Source organism: Coregonus lavaretus, assembly GCF_964263955.1.
Source record: "Coregonus lavaretus genome assembly, chromosome: 24".
NCBI lineage: Eukaryota > Metazoa > Chordata > Actinopteri > Salmoniformes > Salmonidae > Coregonus > Coregonus lavaretus.
This window is the reverse complement of record NC_140011.1, coordinates 37696143-37713642: the sequence shown is the minus strand read 5'-3', so window position 1 is coordinate 37713642 and position 17500 is coordinate 37696143. Positions and strand designations below refer to the sequence as shown.

General features: G+C 43.4%; 1 protein-coding gene and 1 pseudogene across 2 annotated transcripts in view; both read right to left on the bottom strand.

Annotated features, from left to right (window-relative positions):
- Nucleotides 1-267: 267 nt before the first annotated feature.
- Nucleotides 268-5840, bottom strand: LOC311100285 (17S U2 SnRNP complex component HTATSF1-like). The gene is made up of 10 exons (XM_084141142.1): nt 5802-5840; nt 5195-5359; nt 4870-5071; nt 4736-4783; nt 3779-3933; nt 3162-3325; nt 2954-3050; nt 2606-2695; nt 1320-1457; nt 268-973 (listed from the first exon to the last, which is right to left on the bottom strand). Exons 2-10 carry the CDS (start codon nt 5357-5359, stop codon nt 695-697), a joined length of 1338 nt encoding a protein of 445 aa, XP_083997268.1. The 5' UTR covers nt 5802-5840; the 3' UTR covers nt 268-694.
- Nucleotides 5841-7332: 1492 nt separating this feature from the next.
- Nucleotides 7333-17500, bottom strand: part of LOC311099857 — a 28769-nt pseudogene continuing 18601 nt past the window's right edge. Inside the window, exons 21-33 of the transcript XR_014615727.1 lie at nt 13721-13925; nt 13206-13374; nt 12898-13038; nt 12676-12801; nt 12321-12366; nt 10503-10606; nt 10269-10390; nt 9785-10053; nt 9534-9639; nt 8980-9263; nt 8383-8484; nt 8067-8222; nt 7333-7924 (exon numbers count right to left, since the gene is read on the bottom strand). The product of XR_014615727.1 is annotated as an uncharacterized misc_RNA (transcript). The remainder of the gene's footprint in view (nt 7925-8066; nt 8223-8382; nt 8485-8979; nt 9264-9533; nt 9640-9784; nt 10054-10268; nt 10391-10502; nt 10607-12320; nt 12367-12675; nt 12802-12897; nt 13039-13205; nt 13375-13720; nt 13926-17500) is intronic.

The window sequence follows — 17500 nt, the reverse complement described above, 5'->3', positions numbered from 1 at the left end:
AACTCTCCCACTGGCCACACGCTGGTTGAATCAACGTAATTTCAATGAAATTACGTTGAACCAACGTGGAATAGACATCTGTGCCCAGTGAATCTAATGTATGGTTACTTTTTCACACAAACAAACAAATCTGCTGCCCTATGGCATTAACTACACAGCAACCAATAATACAGGTGAAAGATTAAACAATACCATGCATGGTTGCCATTGGTAAAATTGTCAAATTGATTTTCCATCTCAAAACAAATCATATGACAAGACAGACACTTGAGTTTCAGCTTTAAGGTTGAAATCGAGTCCACTACTAGAGAGCCAATGAGAAACCTGGATGTAAACCCTTTCAGTTGAACACTTCTCCAAGGCTTGGTCCCTAACGGAGTATCCATTCCAGATGATTCACATCAAGACCAAGATAATTTAGTTCATTACACAAATGTAGTATAAAATACATTAAAGCGATGTTGCAAATGTATTGGTGTTTTTGAAGGGAAATAATTAAATATATCAATCACTTTTTTTTTAATTAATCGCCAAGTATTCAAGAACCGAGTACTTCCATGCCAACAGTCCAATTCCTCAATGTGTCACTTTCCACCAATCAAACAGGGAGGTGTGGGGCAGTTTAGCAGACTGTCCTTTTTATACGCTGAACAGAGGGTGACGTAGACAGACATCTCTCTACGTGTCCTCTTCATCACTTCCTGTCAGTGGAACCTACTGCTGAGTCCTCAGAGGTCTCTGGTTCCACCCCTGGGTCTTCTGCTACCTTCACCCCTGCTTCCTGGCTCTGAGAGTTGGAGGTCTCCGTCACAGGTCCCTCTGCCTTGATGAACGATGACTCTGTGGTTGGTTTATCTGGTCCCTCTGTACTTCCAGGCGGTGCCCCCAGCGGTGCAGGCCCCTTGCTCCCTCCCTCCAGGTAGGCTGCCCAGCCCTTCAGCCTCTCTTCTCGTTCCCTAGTGGTTTCCTCCACCTATAGACAGAAAGACGTCAACACAGTTATATTCACTATGGTACATTAACAGAGGTGGTTGCTATGCTCCAGAAACAGTTTAAGATGTGTTAAGCCTCTCTGTAATCTTTAATGTGATAGTGTAGTCTTTCATTTGACTCCTGGTCAGGCTCCTGTCACTGCCTCGTTCAAGTTTTATTTGTCACATGTACAGTGAAATGCTTAACTTGCAAGCCCTACCCAACGGTTCCGTATATTCAATATTAAAAATAGTTTAACAAATGTTTTTTTTAAACATTAATGAGCCCGGTCTGTGCTGACATTTGGGTCCTTTCTGCTTCTAATGTGGCAACAGCATGGTTCTTACCTGGTAGTCAGTGGATCCATCCCACAGCTGTGCTGATAACTTCTTGCCCCCAAACCAGCGGCCGTCCAATGCTATCTGACACACGTCTGCATCCTCTGACTCTTTGAAGGCCACCGAGGCCACTCCATCAGGATGTCTCTATGGAAGAAATAGGAGCATGTCACTAGCTAGGTTTCCCTCCTTAAGAAATATGCACATTTTCCCACCAGAGTTGTTTCCATCAAACTGGCTTGAATAAACCACCAGTGCAGAGTGATGTCACATTTGGCAAAACACTGTCGCATAAACTTTGCTTTATTGGATATAAAACGTTTTGAAGGGATTCTATTGTATTTTAAATAAACTATTGCATGTTTCTATCAAATGTTTTACGTGGTAACCTACATGAGATTATGGATTAGAGGAATAATTTGTATTTATCTTTGTCAACAGCTAAATAAATATTCACCCTTGTAGATTGTATTTTGTGTTGTCAACAGTTAGGAAAGTTTAACAACAATTAGCTGTTTCCATCACACCTGTTGTGAGTCAGGTATTTCATTGCATAAAAATGGCAGGATGGAAACATGGCTACTGTCAGGACACTGAAGATATACAGGTAACAGCCAAAATAAAGGAAACACTGGAGTAAATTAGGGATCCTGAGTTAATTAAGCAATTAACATCCCATCATGCTTGGGTCATGTATAAAAATGACTGCATTGTTGATTACTGCATTGTTGGGAAAGAGCTTGCAAGAAAGGCATTTCACTGTACTTGTGCACGTGACAATAGAACGTGCATCTTGAAAAATGCCCAGATGCTCATTATTTTGACTACCATGGCTAGAAGAGATGTCAGTGACTTTGAAAGAGGGGTCTCATGGGAGCATAGGGAGTTTAAAGGGAGTGTGGATGTGTCTCTGTCACCAGATCTCAACCCAATTGAACACTTATGGGAGATTCTGGAGCAGTGCCTGAGACAGCATTTTACACCATCATCAACAAAACACCAAAATAACAGAAATTATCATGCAAGAAGGATGTCACATCCCTCCAATAGAGTTCCAGACACTTGTAGAATGTATGCCAAGGCGCATTGAAGCTGTTCTGGCTTGTGGTGGCCCAACGCCCTATTAAGACAGTTTATGTTGGTGTTTCCTTTATTTTGGCAGTTAACTGTATATAACTCGATGGTTCCCAAATGCTACCTTATGGAGGACATGTTTCGGATTTTGGAGTGTGCTATTTTGTTTATGCCAGTGAGACAGAAATTAGGTTAGCCTATTCACATTAGCAGACACTTACGTCGAAAACAATGACCTTCTTCACCTGACCAAATTTCTCACATTCTGTCCGCAGGTCGTCCTGGTACTCGTTTAACACCAGGGGGTCTTCCTGTGGGACAGAGATACAGTATATGGGTTTAATACAGATAAGAAAAGAAGAGCTTCGGAGTGTTGGGATGTTAAACTAGAACCCAACCATTCCTGATCTCTGACGGAGAAAGGCTTATGCCTAACTCCCTAAAACACATTGCTCTGGGGATATTTGCTGTCCTCCTCATACCAGTCATCTATATATTTACATCAGCTCTTTGTGGTCATGCGTGTTGATGTAGGTATGAGAGAGAGAGATAGAGAAGTCTTTGCTCACCTCAAAGTCACTGGGGTGGAACATGTTCTGGATGATGAGCACACGTTCATGCCTCATGCGTGCCTCCCCTTTCTTCTCTGGCCTCCAGTCCAGCTGCCTGTCAGTCAGACCAATGGTGAGAGATGAGCCACACAAAAGGGAAACCTACTGGCCAAAAGCACTGAGATACTCCAATTCGAATTCCAGAATTTAGCAGGAGGGGCCATACTTCTGCTGGGCCTTCATCCTCTTCCGGTGATCCTTGCTCTTCTTCTTCTTCTTACTGGCGTCGTACTGGCCCTTGAGCTCGAACCTGGCAGCTTCCACATGGAGCTGATAACCCCTGATCTCTGACTCGTCAATCAGCCCCTCAGCCAGGGCTACAGACTCCTTCTGCAGGGGAGGGGGAGAGGAGGGGCACACTGAATGGAGACGCTACACACTCTTACCACACATACTTTCATAGACCACAATGGAAATCTGGAATTTACTTTGTGTTATCCCTGTCAAGTTTTTTTGTATGTATGTACTGTGTGTGTGTGTGTATATTTTATCTGTCAAATAATAAAATCTGCAACAAAAAAAGACAACACAAAGACATCCATGTACCTCTTACACTGACTGAGAACCCTAATCATCCCCACTGCACTCCTCATAAGACTGACACACACACACAACCAACCATTACACCGCTAAGCCCAGGGGTGGAATCATTACTCCAAACAAGAAAACAAGTGTTTCTATTGGACAGATTTAGCAATCAGGGAGGGACCTACCTGAATCTATCCAATAGAACATTTCGTTTTCGTTCTGTTTGGAGTAATGATTCCACACCAGAGCACTGACCTTTAAGTAACAGCAGAGTCCATCCCCCTTCTGGTTCCCATAGCCGTCGCTGTAGAGCTTGACTTTGTACTCTTCAGAGACAGGGTCCCTCATGACAATGCCACACTTAGACATGAGCTCAACAAACTCTTCCGTGGTGATGTCTGGTGGTAGACCTGAGGAATAGGAAAGAACTTTCCTGACTAAAAGGACAGTTGGAACTTTCCTGAATGATGCATTTCTGCCTTAACAGTTACATTCAATTGTGTTGGTAGCATAGAGCTAGAGGACTCCCCATTGATATAATCAGTTTTAGCATGGACATTGCCATTGAGGGTTTACAACATTTTAAAGTAGTCAACTGGGTGGGGATTCCTATGAGTTGGGAGCAATCAGCCAATGAAGAAGAAATTGACTACTTTAAAATGGAGCTGCCCATGCTGTCACAGACGCTATAATGGCACAGGTACAAAGATGAGTCCTCTATTTATCTCTATGGTTGGTAGCCAAATCAAATCACATTTTATTGGTCACATAAACATATTTAGCAGATGTTATTGCGGGTGTATAGCGAAATGCTTATAATGCCACCAGACCTGGGTTCAAATACACATTTATTTAAACATTGGTATTTTATATACTTATGGTATTTGAATTTCACTTATTTTCTGTGTATTTGAATATTTTCCCCTGGCCAAATCCACTACTTATATTTGAAGTATTTGAATGTCTTCCAAATACTTCAAATAATGTATATCAAATGGGATTTCAAAGTATTTTCAAATGCTTCAAATAAAATACTATTTGAAAATATTTTCTAATACTTTCTTTCAAATACCCTTAACTCAGATAACATTTATTCCCAATACTTTCCAAATGTATTTCAAAATTGAAAGTATTTAAAATACAGTAAATAGTATTTGAACCCAGGTCTGGTAGCCATATCCATAGATGGTGACAAAGAGAAGAGAGACTTACCTGACACATACACATTGGTATTCTTGTCTGTTTCCACATCAAACCAGGCTGCAAAGACAAGGATGTCCCTTTGAGTACACACATCACTTTGAGATTATCACATGTTCACTTCATGGATGTAAAACATCCTGTACCTGCGTCTGCCTTCCTCTTCTCTCCTTTCTCCTTTTTGACCTCTTTGGACTGTTCCGTGTCTGTGCTCTTCTCTGCTTTCTTCCCCTCCTCTGGTTTGGCTGGTGTGTCGGTGTCAGGTGCACATGCAGCATTTGGATCATGCTGCCCATCCTTTGTGAAGCCGTAGTTAGCTTGATACGCTGCAAGGAAGTCCTCTGTTATCTGGACGAGAAGACCAGAATTACCCTAAGCACTACTTCACACAAAATATTCTCACAACAAAAGGTGATCAGAGAAACTGACAGAAATGTACGATTTTAGGCAGAAGATGAGAAGGTAACATACTTTAGGAAACCATGCTTTCTTGTCATGGTCCCAGTCATACTCTGTCCCATCCTCTGGGTCCACGAAGGTGTAAGGGTCATCTCTGCCCCCCTGTTTCTGGCCATACAGCTGCTGCAAACGGAGCTGCTCATGGAACTCCTTATTTCCATTAGTATCACCACTCATCTAAACAACAACAGGAAAAATAGGTTCAGGTAGTGACAAGGACATATTTGCATTGAAGATCTTTCTTGTGTCGAGAACATGCTGTGATGTTGAATGGGACATTGCCAGCTAGAATAGTGGCCCAACCATGTTAACTAATCATTTCAAAACTAACGTAAGACTGGTGAACTGTAGAGTCAAGATTTTTAGCTAGCTAGTTACTGGCAATCAATCAAGTGTGCCTAGCTAGCTTACGTAGCTCACTAATGACAACACACTTGCAACGGTAGCTAGCCATCTCTGTCTTGTGTGTTTGGCCAGGAATTCGACGACAAAACGAAATAGCGAGCCAAATAGCAGCAATGGTTGTATTTGGAGATCAATGAATTGTCGCATTTCTTATGTAGAGTATTGATTAGTTATCTAATTTCACGTTCACAAAACATTAGCCAACTAACGTTACCTTTGATGGTCCACCAACGATGACTGAAGATACACTTCCGGTGTCAAAGAATAACGTCCGGTAGTTAATAAACAACATGAGGGTCGTCACTAGTTACCACAGCCACAAAGTCATAATTATGTATAAACCCCACCCATTTCTACAATTTAGCAATTTAGCTCATGCCAAAGAGCAAGAGGATTTACTCCGCCCAAATTATGTCCGCGTGAGATAAGCCCTTTTTTGTACGCAGGTCAATGAGAAAGTGTGGAATTGCATGAGGCTTATTTGATTGAATAAAAATGTCGTAATGCTTAGGCTGTTACAAATGTATTGATATAAGTGGATGCACATGGCATTCCGCCAACTTTAAGAAAACCAATTTAGTTGTGCCTGTTGTTCACAGGTGTATCTGCCCACTGAGGTAGATCGGCCCTCTCATTGGCTAGAATCAAATATATTTATAACTAACCCAAGATAGACCAGAGCCTGTCGCATTGGGAGGAAAATAATCATAGTGGGCAGAACAAGCAAGGAGGTGGGCAGAGCTAAGCACGAGCTTGCGAGATCCTATTGGCGCTTTCTAGCATTATTTGCATATCTCCGTGTGCAATAACTCAACTCTGTTCCTAACAGATTATAGTTTTGGGACCAGAAAACTGTAGTGAGATCAAATGTTTAATCCATGACAAAATTAGCAGAATGTCGGCCAAAATCCATCTTGCTCCATCTTCTCCCACTGCCAGCCACTGGGCCAGAGAGTTGGATATAATGACAAGATACCTATGTCTCCACCCTAACAATGTTATTCATTGTCCACAGAGTGGAATGGCAGGGTGTCAAGCTCCCGCCTATTCCTCTATTTGGATTGGTGGATACATCTCGCTATTTTAAGAAATTTTTGAACATTCGATGAGGGTTGTTGACATCAACCAAATGTATTCAATGGAGAGAGAGGCTATGCTACTAACCTCATGTCAATATAAAGTGTTTTTTTCTTGTTGCAAGGATGTCACATGTCCTACTTATATCAGTACACTTGTAACAACCTAAGCAGTACTGAAACTTCTTATTAGATTAAATAAACCTTAAGTAGCAAATAAACCATAAAAAATGTGTTGACCAAATTCAACACACTCATTGACCTCCATACAAAAACTCCTCGCTTGGTGAGGGAAAGAAACGAAACAACACCACCTGCTGGAGAAGACAGATTTTTGACCCAGTTATCCCTCTCCATTCGCCTCTTCCTCTCTGACTGGGCTTCCTCTCATCACCATTGGTGTTGAGTGGAAATGCCTGGCTCATTGTTCAATCTGTGCTGGAATAGTTCCACCTAATCTCGTCTGCCATCCATCCTTGAGAGACATGTATTTCCATTGTTAGCACGGTCACGCGAATATCTTGTCAATATAGGCTATAACAGTAGAGAGCACCACCCCTTTCACCACAAATCAACAAAATAACTGGGGTCAGTGCTTCCATCCCAATTTTTCAGGCGCATACTTGTATTTTTCCTCTCACATAATACTTTGATGCTGACACAAATACCGATATTTTAAAAATGATTGCAGTCAATGTCATTTATTGTCAGTTTTACACACGTTTACAGACTAGTCTAATTTGTCACACCTTCAGTACAATTAATATATCAGTAAGGATGGACATCAGGACATCAGCTAGATCATCACAATGAACTTCATTTTTATTTGTTCCAATGTAAGAATAAAATAAAAACATCATTCATATTATGTCCAAAATTACTTTTGCTTCATCATACTGTGCATATGCTACTCTCTTGGGGAGACTTCCTTCACAAGTGCATTCATGTCCCATTAAGATTGAGTCAAAGCACAAGCTGCCATGTCAGACAAAAGCAAGCTATGTCTGATATTTCAGATTGCACACGCTGATTGCACAAGTTGACTTACAATCTTTGTTTGTAAGCACAAATTAAAAGGTGTTCCTCCCTGCTGTATTTGAAAGGTGTTAAGGGATGGGTAGCCGATGTCTTGGGTGAGATCCGTCTTGCCAAGTGGGCCCCTCGTAGTTCCCCTCCTCTGGGAAAGAGGCCCTCTTGTGAGGAAGAGGAGTGGCGTTGCATTGGACGCGTGGTAGTGCAAAGCTATTCACATACACGAGGTCTGCCAACCAGGGGGAAACAAGAAGAACATATATTTATACACTAAACACTGTCTCTCTAATCACTCATGATAATGTCCTCATAGGAGTCATAGAATAATGATAAATCAGAATGATTCTTGCTTGGAAATAATGGGATCTCACCCAAGTTAGGTCTTCTGATGGAGACCTGTCGTTGACTGGAGTCGGAGGAGGCAGATGTGCTGTCTGTGGCACTGGACTTGATGGACCTCACAGAAGGCATGCGCACCAGAGGGTTAGGCCTGTATTTGGCACCAACCGTGGCAGTATGGCTCCATTCTGAACAAGACAAGTTATACATCTCCAACTTTTTATTTTCAGATCAACATAAAAATGTATTTTTTGTAAACATTTAATTTAATCTGACAATGGTCAAACTGAGTAATTTCATTTCTGATTTGGGTGGTAGGAAGTTATATTGATATGTGATTGCAAATACCAGAGTATTCTTGGAGCCTTAAGCTTCCAAAGCACAAATGGATTCTCCATTGTTTTCTCACATTCTCCTTCATCGGACAGTGGAACAGGAATATAAAGAACCCTGAAACACAGTGGTAACACTGGCATCAGGTTATACCCTATATACCCAATACCCTATGATGTAGCCCTTTCCTGTAGTCAATTAACAAAAGCGCCCTCGTTGGACTCATGGTTGGAATGTTATTAATATTTTTCATAATTGCATAATTAATAAAGATTATTTAAAAGAAAACGAATAAAATCCAGTGTTTCTATGTCAAACAGTTTTGTTATATTTCAGTCTTCTGTGATGTTTATACTGTAACGTGTAATATTGGGATGCAAGCTGAAAATGGAATACATTTCAACTCTATATCTGACATCGTACGTGTGTGAGGTGTATACTTTTGTTTCAAAGTAGATTTGTTTAAGACTACCAATAATCACTCTGCGTGACCCTGATTTAGCCCACTGCAGTAAAAGGTTAAAGGGATGAACTGGCATCAGGTTATACCCTATATCTTATACCCTATGACTTAAACAGACAAACGCCTGTTGCTTGGCAGCAGTCACTCACCTTGCAGACTGTTCAGGACACAGAAGACGTAGATGAGGGGAACCTTGGCTGGCCCCCAGGCGAAGAAAGCCACAGTCCAGGTGAGACCCAGCAGGAAGGTGAGACTGGACACCCCCTTCAGGTCCTGCAGAAGGAGGCCGCTGTGGATGCCGGCTGGCTGATTGACCCGCATGTGGCGGATCTGGACCAGGACCACAACGAAGGTAGCCATGTTGCACAGCAGCACCAGCAGAATGTAGCCCACCACAGACACATAGAAAGTCACTTCATCTTGGATCCAGCAGCTGATAATAGGAGAGAGGGATTTATCTACACATCTGAATAACAACCTCAGTCCAGAATCTATAATACACAGATATACTTTACAGACACTAGTACCACACAATGGTCATCCATGATCTACACTTTGTTTAATTTAACTGTATAAAGTTTTGACTTGAGTTGACACTGAGAGTGTCAGATACATGTCATTAAGTGTCAGAAAAAAAGGTGCTGCTCATCTAATGATAGTGACCGGGAACGATAAACTACGGAAGGATGAATCTAATACCCACAACGCATCTGGGTTATCCAGTGGTTCTATGGACTCACTGCCGAGGGAACTGCCGTAAGACTCTCTCTTCATAACCAGAACAAGGCAACACATAACCAGAGGGATTCCTGCAAGAGGGGAGGAAGATGGAGAAGGAGAACAGGTGATATGGTTCAATTTATAAAAGTAAAGGGGAATACTGCTAACTAGTAAAAAATAAAAAAAAGAACACATTTTGCTAATGTTCTAATTGAACTAAGACGTTGATCTCACCCCATCCTAGCGCACAGAACTTTAGGATGTAGGATGGCACATAAACATTGAAGACTTTGACCAAGGCAAAGTACATATGCACAGCCTCCAGGCCCATCCAAGTGAAAGAGGCCAGCAGGAAGTAGTGCAGTGTGGAAGCCACCGCCACACAGAGCCCATAGCTGCCAAAGGAGGAGAGCCAGGAGTTGACGAGGAAAACCATGTTGAGCCCCAGCAGCGCCAGAGACAAGTTGATGAGGATCTTAGATGGATAGTCTCTGCGGAGCTTCCTGTGAGGGAAGGTGGGGGGATATGAGACAGAGAGGAAGCAGACAGGGCAAGAATCAAGTAGATAGTTCTGTATAAGGTGTATGAAAAAAAGTAGGAGGCTGTGGAATGAATAAGTTACTTTACAACAGACGAAAAGATGATACAGTGTGAAAATAGGAAGACGGTACCACTCTAAACTGCCGGGTGTACAGTATGTAACTGAATTGATTCATACTCAAATGCTGTGTATGTCAATACAGTGATTCCCAGGAAGAGGGAGGATACACCACAGCCCAAATAAGTTATGATGGTCAGAATTTCCTCATTTGGTATGTCGACTGGAGTCCTGGATACGTCCTATAACACAAGTGAGGACAGTGGGGTAGAGAATGACATCATAGTGACAACAAAGCTTTGATAAAGTTTTGTAAGGTTACCAGCCTTGGTGCATTTAAATGAGGGTCATTACCAGAAGTACTCCAAAATGAGTGAGGTGGTCACACAGGCATGTGGTATAGTCAGCACTGGTGTTGTGCTTCCTGCATCCATGCTGTTCCCATCCTCCATTTCCTTCTGTAGTAAAATAAACTAAATACTTGATCTACCTCTGAGATAACATAAACACACAAATCAACTCTAAGTATACTCTTTCCAAAATGTTCTGATTTTATTTGTTTGATAATTCTTCAGTGATTTACAGTGCCTTCGGAAAGTTTTCAGACCCCATGACTTTTTCCACATGTTGTTACGTTACCACCTAATTTAAAAATTGATTAAACAGTTTTCCCTCATCAATCTACACACAATACCCCATAATGACAAAGCAAAAACAGGTTTTTAGAATTTTTTGCTAATTTATTTGGGGAAAAAACGGAAATATCACATTTACATAACTATTCAGACCCTTTACTCAGTACTCTGTTGAAACAACTTTGGCAGCGATTACAGCATCGAGTCTTCTTGGGTATGACGCTACAAGCTTGGCACACGTGTATTTGGGGAGTTTCTCCCATTCTTCTCTGCAGATCCTCTCAAGCTCTGTCAGGTTGGATGGGGAGCGTCGCTGCACAGCTATTTTCAGGTCTCTCCAGAGATGTTCGATCGGGTTCAAGTCCGGGCACTGGCTGGGCCACTCAAGGACATTCAGAGACTTGTCCCAAAGCCACTCCTGCGTTGTCTTGGCTGTGAGCACAGGGTCGTTGTCCTGTTGGAAGGTGAACCTTCGCCCCAGTCTGAGGTCTTGAACGCTCTTGAGCAGGTTTTCATCAAGGATCTCTCTGTACTTTCCTCCGTTCATCTTTGCTTCGATCCTGACTAGTCTCCCAGTCACTGCTGCTGAAAAACATCCCCACAGCATGATGCTGCCACCACCATGCTTCACCGTAGGGATGGTGCCAGGTTTCCTCCAGACGTGACGCTTGGCATTCAGGCCAAATAGTTCAATCTTGGTTTCATCAGACCAGACCTTTTGGCAAACTCCAAGCGGGCTGTCATGTGCCTTTTACTGAGGAGTGGATTCCGTCGGGCCACTCTACCATAAAGGCCTGATTGGTGGAGTGCTGCAGAGATGGTTGTCCTTCTGGAAGGTACTCCCATCTCCATAGAGGAACTCTAGAGCTCTGTTAGAGTGACCATCAGGTTCTTGGTCACCTCCCTGACCAAGGCCCTTCTCCCCCGATTGCTCAGTTTGGCCGGGCGGCCAGCTCCAGGAAAAGTCTTGGTGGTTCCAAACATACTCCATTTAAGAATGATGGAGGCCACTGTGTTCTTGGGGACCTTCAATGCTGCAGAAATTTTTTGGTGTCCTTCCCCAGATCTGTGCCTCGACACAATCCTGTCTCGGAGCTCTACGGACAATTTGTTCGACCTCATGGCTTGGTTTTTGCTCTGACATGCACTGACAACTATGGGACCTTATATAGACAGGTGTGTGCATTTCCAAATCATGTCCAATCAATTGAATTTACAACAGGTAGACTCAAATCAAGTTGTAGAAACAACTCAAGGATGATCATCGGAAACAGGATGCACCTGAGCTCAATTTCGAGTCTCATAGCAAAGGGTCTGAATACTTATGTAAATAAGGTATTTCAGTTTTTTTATTTTAATAAATGTGCCAACATTTTTTTAAACCTGTTTTTGCTTTGTCATTATGGGGTATTGTGTGTAGATTGCTGAATAATTGTTTGTATTTAATACATTTTAGAATAAGGCTGTAACGTAACAAAATGTGGAAAAGGTCAAGGGGTCTGAATACTTTCTGAAGGCACTCTATAATAGGACCCACCATTTTGATTGAAGTCCCAGTAGACACACTGCACCCCCTTGCCAAGCTTCAAGAGAAAATATAATTGGATCAGGCACTAGAATATGGGTTTGATTGATCATTTTACAAGTGGTTGTTCAATTGATTTATTGTCACTGTTACGAAAAAAGATTAGAGTTAAGAGTTTTTTTACAGCAGTAATTTTGCAGTGTAACTGCAGTTGGAGCGCAGTATAACTGCAGTTCAACTGCACTACACCGTAGTTATTCTGCAATTACTGCGTCCAAAATACCACAGTCGACTGCAGTTACTACACTTTTACTGCAGTTTCAAAACTGCAATCTTTTTTTGTAAGGGCAGTAAGTGTTCCACATACTGTATTGGACATCAGGTGATGCAGTGTCACCTCAACATCCTCCTCTAGGTCCTTGATGGGGCCACTGGCATTGGTGACACTGGCTGAGACCACATAAGTGTTCAGGATCTTCCCACTCGGGTTGTTCTGAAAGCGAAAGTATACAGGATTGGGATTTACTTCTATCCTTTAATACAATACAGTTCTGACATAATAAACCCTGCTGTGGTGCAACTCTGTTACCATGAAGAGAGTTGGGATTCCATAAAACTGAAACTGAACCCGCGGCTGGGCACCACTGTGTTGAGGAAAGCTGTACTTCAAGGCTGATGGTAGGGAGATTAATGCAACTGTCCCTTTGAATGGATCCTTGTTGATATAAATCTACAACACCAAGATGAATTAAGGCCATCACCAGAATGCCATCTCAAAATCAATGACTGTACAGATGGTTAAACTGGCTTTATTCCTCAGAGCAGTTATATTACCTCGTGTTTAGAAGGATAACGCTGGTAAACTATTGTTATGTATGGTATTTCATTCGTGCTAACCTCAGGGTTCAGGCCCTCTGCCGTTGACGAGACGCCAAAGGTGAGGCTCTGAAACTGGCCAGGATCTACATCCACCACAGAGATCGCCATCGCAGGAGCAACCAAAGTGTAATTTGTCTGGGAAAAACAAGACATCTTGTCCCCAACCATCTCTGTGATGTTCAGTATTCTACAGAGCAAAGAGAAGGGGGCAGAGAAGAGGACACAGTGAAGAGTGATAGCAGAGCATACTGGAGAAAAAGAGAGAGACAGAGAGAGAGAGAGAGAGAGAGAGAACATATTATCAATTCGTACAGCTTCAATAGTCTAGGGCTACGATCCGATATCCATACTAACATTAGCCCAATACATTCCTTCATTCTAAGTAGTATGTTAGTGTGGATACTGGACCAGGTTCAAGGTCTATCGTGTTCGTCTGTGTGGTTTTGAAAAAGCCTCCTCCTGATCACCACTCCATTTCTTTAACCACCTGATCTGTGTCGTAGGGCTGAGTGGAACAGAGAGAAAACACCCACTGATTGGTGACATGCTGCAGGTAGCTCTTAGACTCCAACATGTCTGAGATGATGCTGATGATAGCTTTGCCCAGAGGTGGGGTCATCCAGCTGATGGATACAATGTTTTTGAGTTTCGTCAGAACGGTGTCAAGTTCAGTGCAGTTGAGGTGTGGATGGTCCTCCAGCAGGCTCTCTATCATCTCTACCACATCCATCGCGTTCTCTGAAAACATCACAAGCATAATACATTGATTGAAATCCGAAAGGTAGACGGTTTCGAATCCTAGGTTGGGCCCCTACCATCGGAAAGTATTCAGACCCTTTGACTTTTTCCAAATGTTGTTACATAACAGCCTTATTCAAAAATTGTCAAAGACTCCAGACACCCTAGTCATAGACTGTTCTCTCTGCTACCGCACGGCAAGCGGTACCGGAGCGCCAAGTCTAGGTCCAAAAGGCTTCTTAACAGCTTCTACCCCCAAGCCATAAGACTCCTGAACAGCTAATCATGGCTACCCGGACTATTTGCACCCCACCCCCTCTTTTACACTGCTGCTACTCTGTTTATTATCTATGCATAGTCACTTTAACTCTACCCACAAGTACATATTACCTCAATTACCTCGACTAACCGGTGCCCCCGCACATTGACTCTGTACCGGTACCCCCTGTATATAGCCTCCCTACTGTTATTTTATTTTTTCCTTATCTATTTTTTCCTTTTTCTTAAAACTGCATTGTTGGTTAAGGGCTTGTAAGTAAGCGTTTACTTACAAGCCCTTAATTCGGCGCATGTGGCAAATACAATTTGATTTGATTTGATTTATTCTCCAATTGATTTTTTTTTTAAATCCTCAGCAATCTATACACAATACCCCATAATTACAAAGCAAAAACAGGTTTTTGAGAAATATTTGCAAATGTATACAAAATCAAAAACAGAAATACCTTATTTACATAAGTATTCAGACACTTTCCCATGAGACTCGAAATTGAACTCAGGTGCATCCTGTTTCCATTGATCATCCTTGAAATGTTTCTACAACTTGATTGGAGTCCACCTGTGGTAAATGCAATTGATTGGACATGATTTGGAAAGGCACACACCTGTCTATATAAGGTCCAACAGTTGACAGTGCATGGCAGAGCAAAAACCAAGCCATGAGGACAAAGGAACTGTCCGTAGAGCTCTGAGACAGGATTGTGTCGAGGCACAAATCTGGGGAAGGACACCAAAAAATGTCTGCAGCATTGAAGGTCCCCAAGAACACAATGGCCTCCATCATTCTTAAATGGAAGAAGTTTGGAACCACCAAGACTCTTCCTAGAGCTGGCCACCCATCCAAACTGTCCAAACTGAGGGAGAAGGGCCTTGGTCAGGGAGGTGACCAAGAAGCCGATGGTCACTCTGACAGAGCTCTAGAGTTCCTTTGTGGAGATGGGAGAAACTTCCAGAAGGACAACCATCTCTGCAGCACTCCACCAATAAGGCCTTTATGGTAGAGTGGCCAGACAGAAGCCATTCCTCAGTAAAAGGCACATGACAGCCCGCTTGGAGGGCACCTAAAGACTGTCAGACCATGAGAAACAAGCTTCTCTGGTCTGATGAAACCAAAATTGTACTCTTTGGCCTGAATGCCAAGCGTCACGTCTGGAGGAATCCTGGCACCATCTCTACGGTGAAGCATGGTAGTGGCAGCATCATGCTGTGGGGATGCATTTCAGTGGCAGGGACTGGGAGACTAGTCAGGATCGAGGAAAATATGAATGGCGCAAAGTACAGAGAGATCCTTGATGAAAACCTGCTCTAGAGCGCTCAGGACCTCAGACTGGGGCGAAGGTTCACCTTCCAACAGGACAACGACCCTGTGCACACAGCCAAGACAATGCAGTAGTGGCTTTGGGGCAAGTCTCTGAATGTCCTTGAGTGGCCCAGTCAGAGCCCGGACTTGAACCCGATCGAACATCTCTGAAGAGACCTGAAAATAACCTGACAGAAGAATAGGAGAAACTTTTTACATTTTACATTTTTAGTCATTTAGCAGACGCTCTTATCCAGAGCGACTTACAGGAGCAATTAGGGTTAAATGCCTTGCTCAAGGACTCATCGACAGATTTTTCGGTTACTGGCACAACGCTCTTAACCACTAAGCTACCTGCCGCCCCAAATACAGGTGTGCCTAGCTTGTAGTGTCATACCCATGCTAATTAGCATGCTAATTAGCTAGTTAACACACTATTGGTGGTTTGTTGTGAGTATTGGTGCTTAACTGTGTGTTAAACTGTGTGTTATTGGATGCTAGCATGCTAGTCAGCTATGGTGTCATAGTTGGCTAGCTGAATAAAGTGGGTTGAGTCTATTCCTTTAAACATTGAACAACTGTGGTTCACAACAATTCTGATTTCTAAAGGTGGAAGTTGGGAGAGTTTTTGTTCGGGTGGTTCAGTGAAACAATTTTAGTTTCTGAGGTAGAAGTTTTTGGTGAGGGAGGCCCCCCTCTCTCCTCTCCCAGATGCTTAGCTCATTTCATTCCGATCTCCTCTGCATTTTTGTAGCCATTTGCTACAGCCTGTCAACTATGCCTCTGCCTATCCCTGTTCTCTCCTCTCTGCACAGGCTACACAAACAACGCACCACACCGCGCGGCTGCTGCCTCTCTAACCTGGTGGTCCCTGCACGCACCCCTCACCTGGAGTTCCAGGTCGCAGGCAGCCTCTGGAACTGCCGTTCTGCTGCCAACAAAGCTGACTTCATCCCAGCCTATGCCAACCTCCAGTCCCTCGACTTCCTGGCGCTGACGGAAACATGGATCACCACTGAAAACACGGCTACTCCTACTGCTCTCTCCTCGTCTGACCATGTGTTCTCGCATACCCCGAGAGCATCTGGTCAGAGGGGTGGTGGTACAGGTATCCTCATCTCTCCCAAGTGGACATTCTCAATTTTTCCCCTAACCCATCTGTCTATCTCCTCATTTGAATTCCATGCTGTCACAGTCACTAGCCCATTTAAGCTTAATATCCTTGTCATCTATCGCCCTCCAGGTTCCCTTGGAGAGTTCATCAACGAGCTTGACGCCTTGATAAGTTCCTTTCCTGAGGATGGCTCACCCCTCACAGTTTTGGGGGATTTCAACCTCCCTATGTCCACGTTTGACTCATTTCTCTCTGCCTCCTTCTTTCCACTCCTCTCCTCTTTTGACCTCACCCTCTCACCGTCCCCCCCTACTCACAAGGCAGGCAATACGCTTGACCTCATCTTCACTAGATGCTGCTCCTCTACTAATCTCACTGCAACTCCCCTCCAAGTCTCCGACCACTACTTTGTTTCCTTTTCTCTCTCGCTCTCCTCCCACACTACTCACTCTGCCCCTACACAGATGGTAATGCGCCGCCGCAACCTTCGCTCTCTCTCTCCCACTACTCTCTCCTCTTCCATCCTATCATCTCTTCCCTCTGCTCAATCCTTCTCCCTCCAATCTCCTGATTCTGCCTCCTCAACCCTCCTCTCCTCCCTTTCTGCATCCTTTGACTCTCTGTGTCCCCTATCCTCCCGGCCGGCTCGGTCCTCCCCTCCAGCTCCGTGGCTTGATGACTCACTGCGAGCTCACAGAACAGAGCTCCGGGCAGCGGAGCGGAAATGGAAGAAAACTAAACTCCCTACCGACCTGGCATCTTTTCACTCCCTCCTCTCTACATTTTCTTCATCTGTTTCTGCTGCTAAGGCCACTTTCTACCACTCTAAATTCCAAGCATCTGCCTCTAACCCTAGGAAGCTCTTTGCCACATATTCCTCCC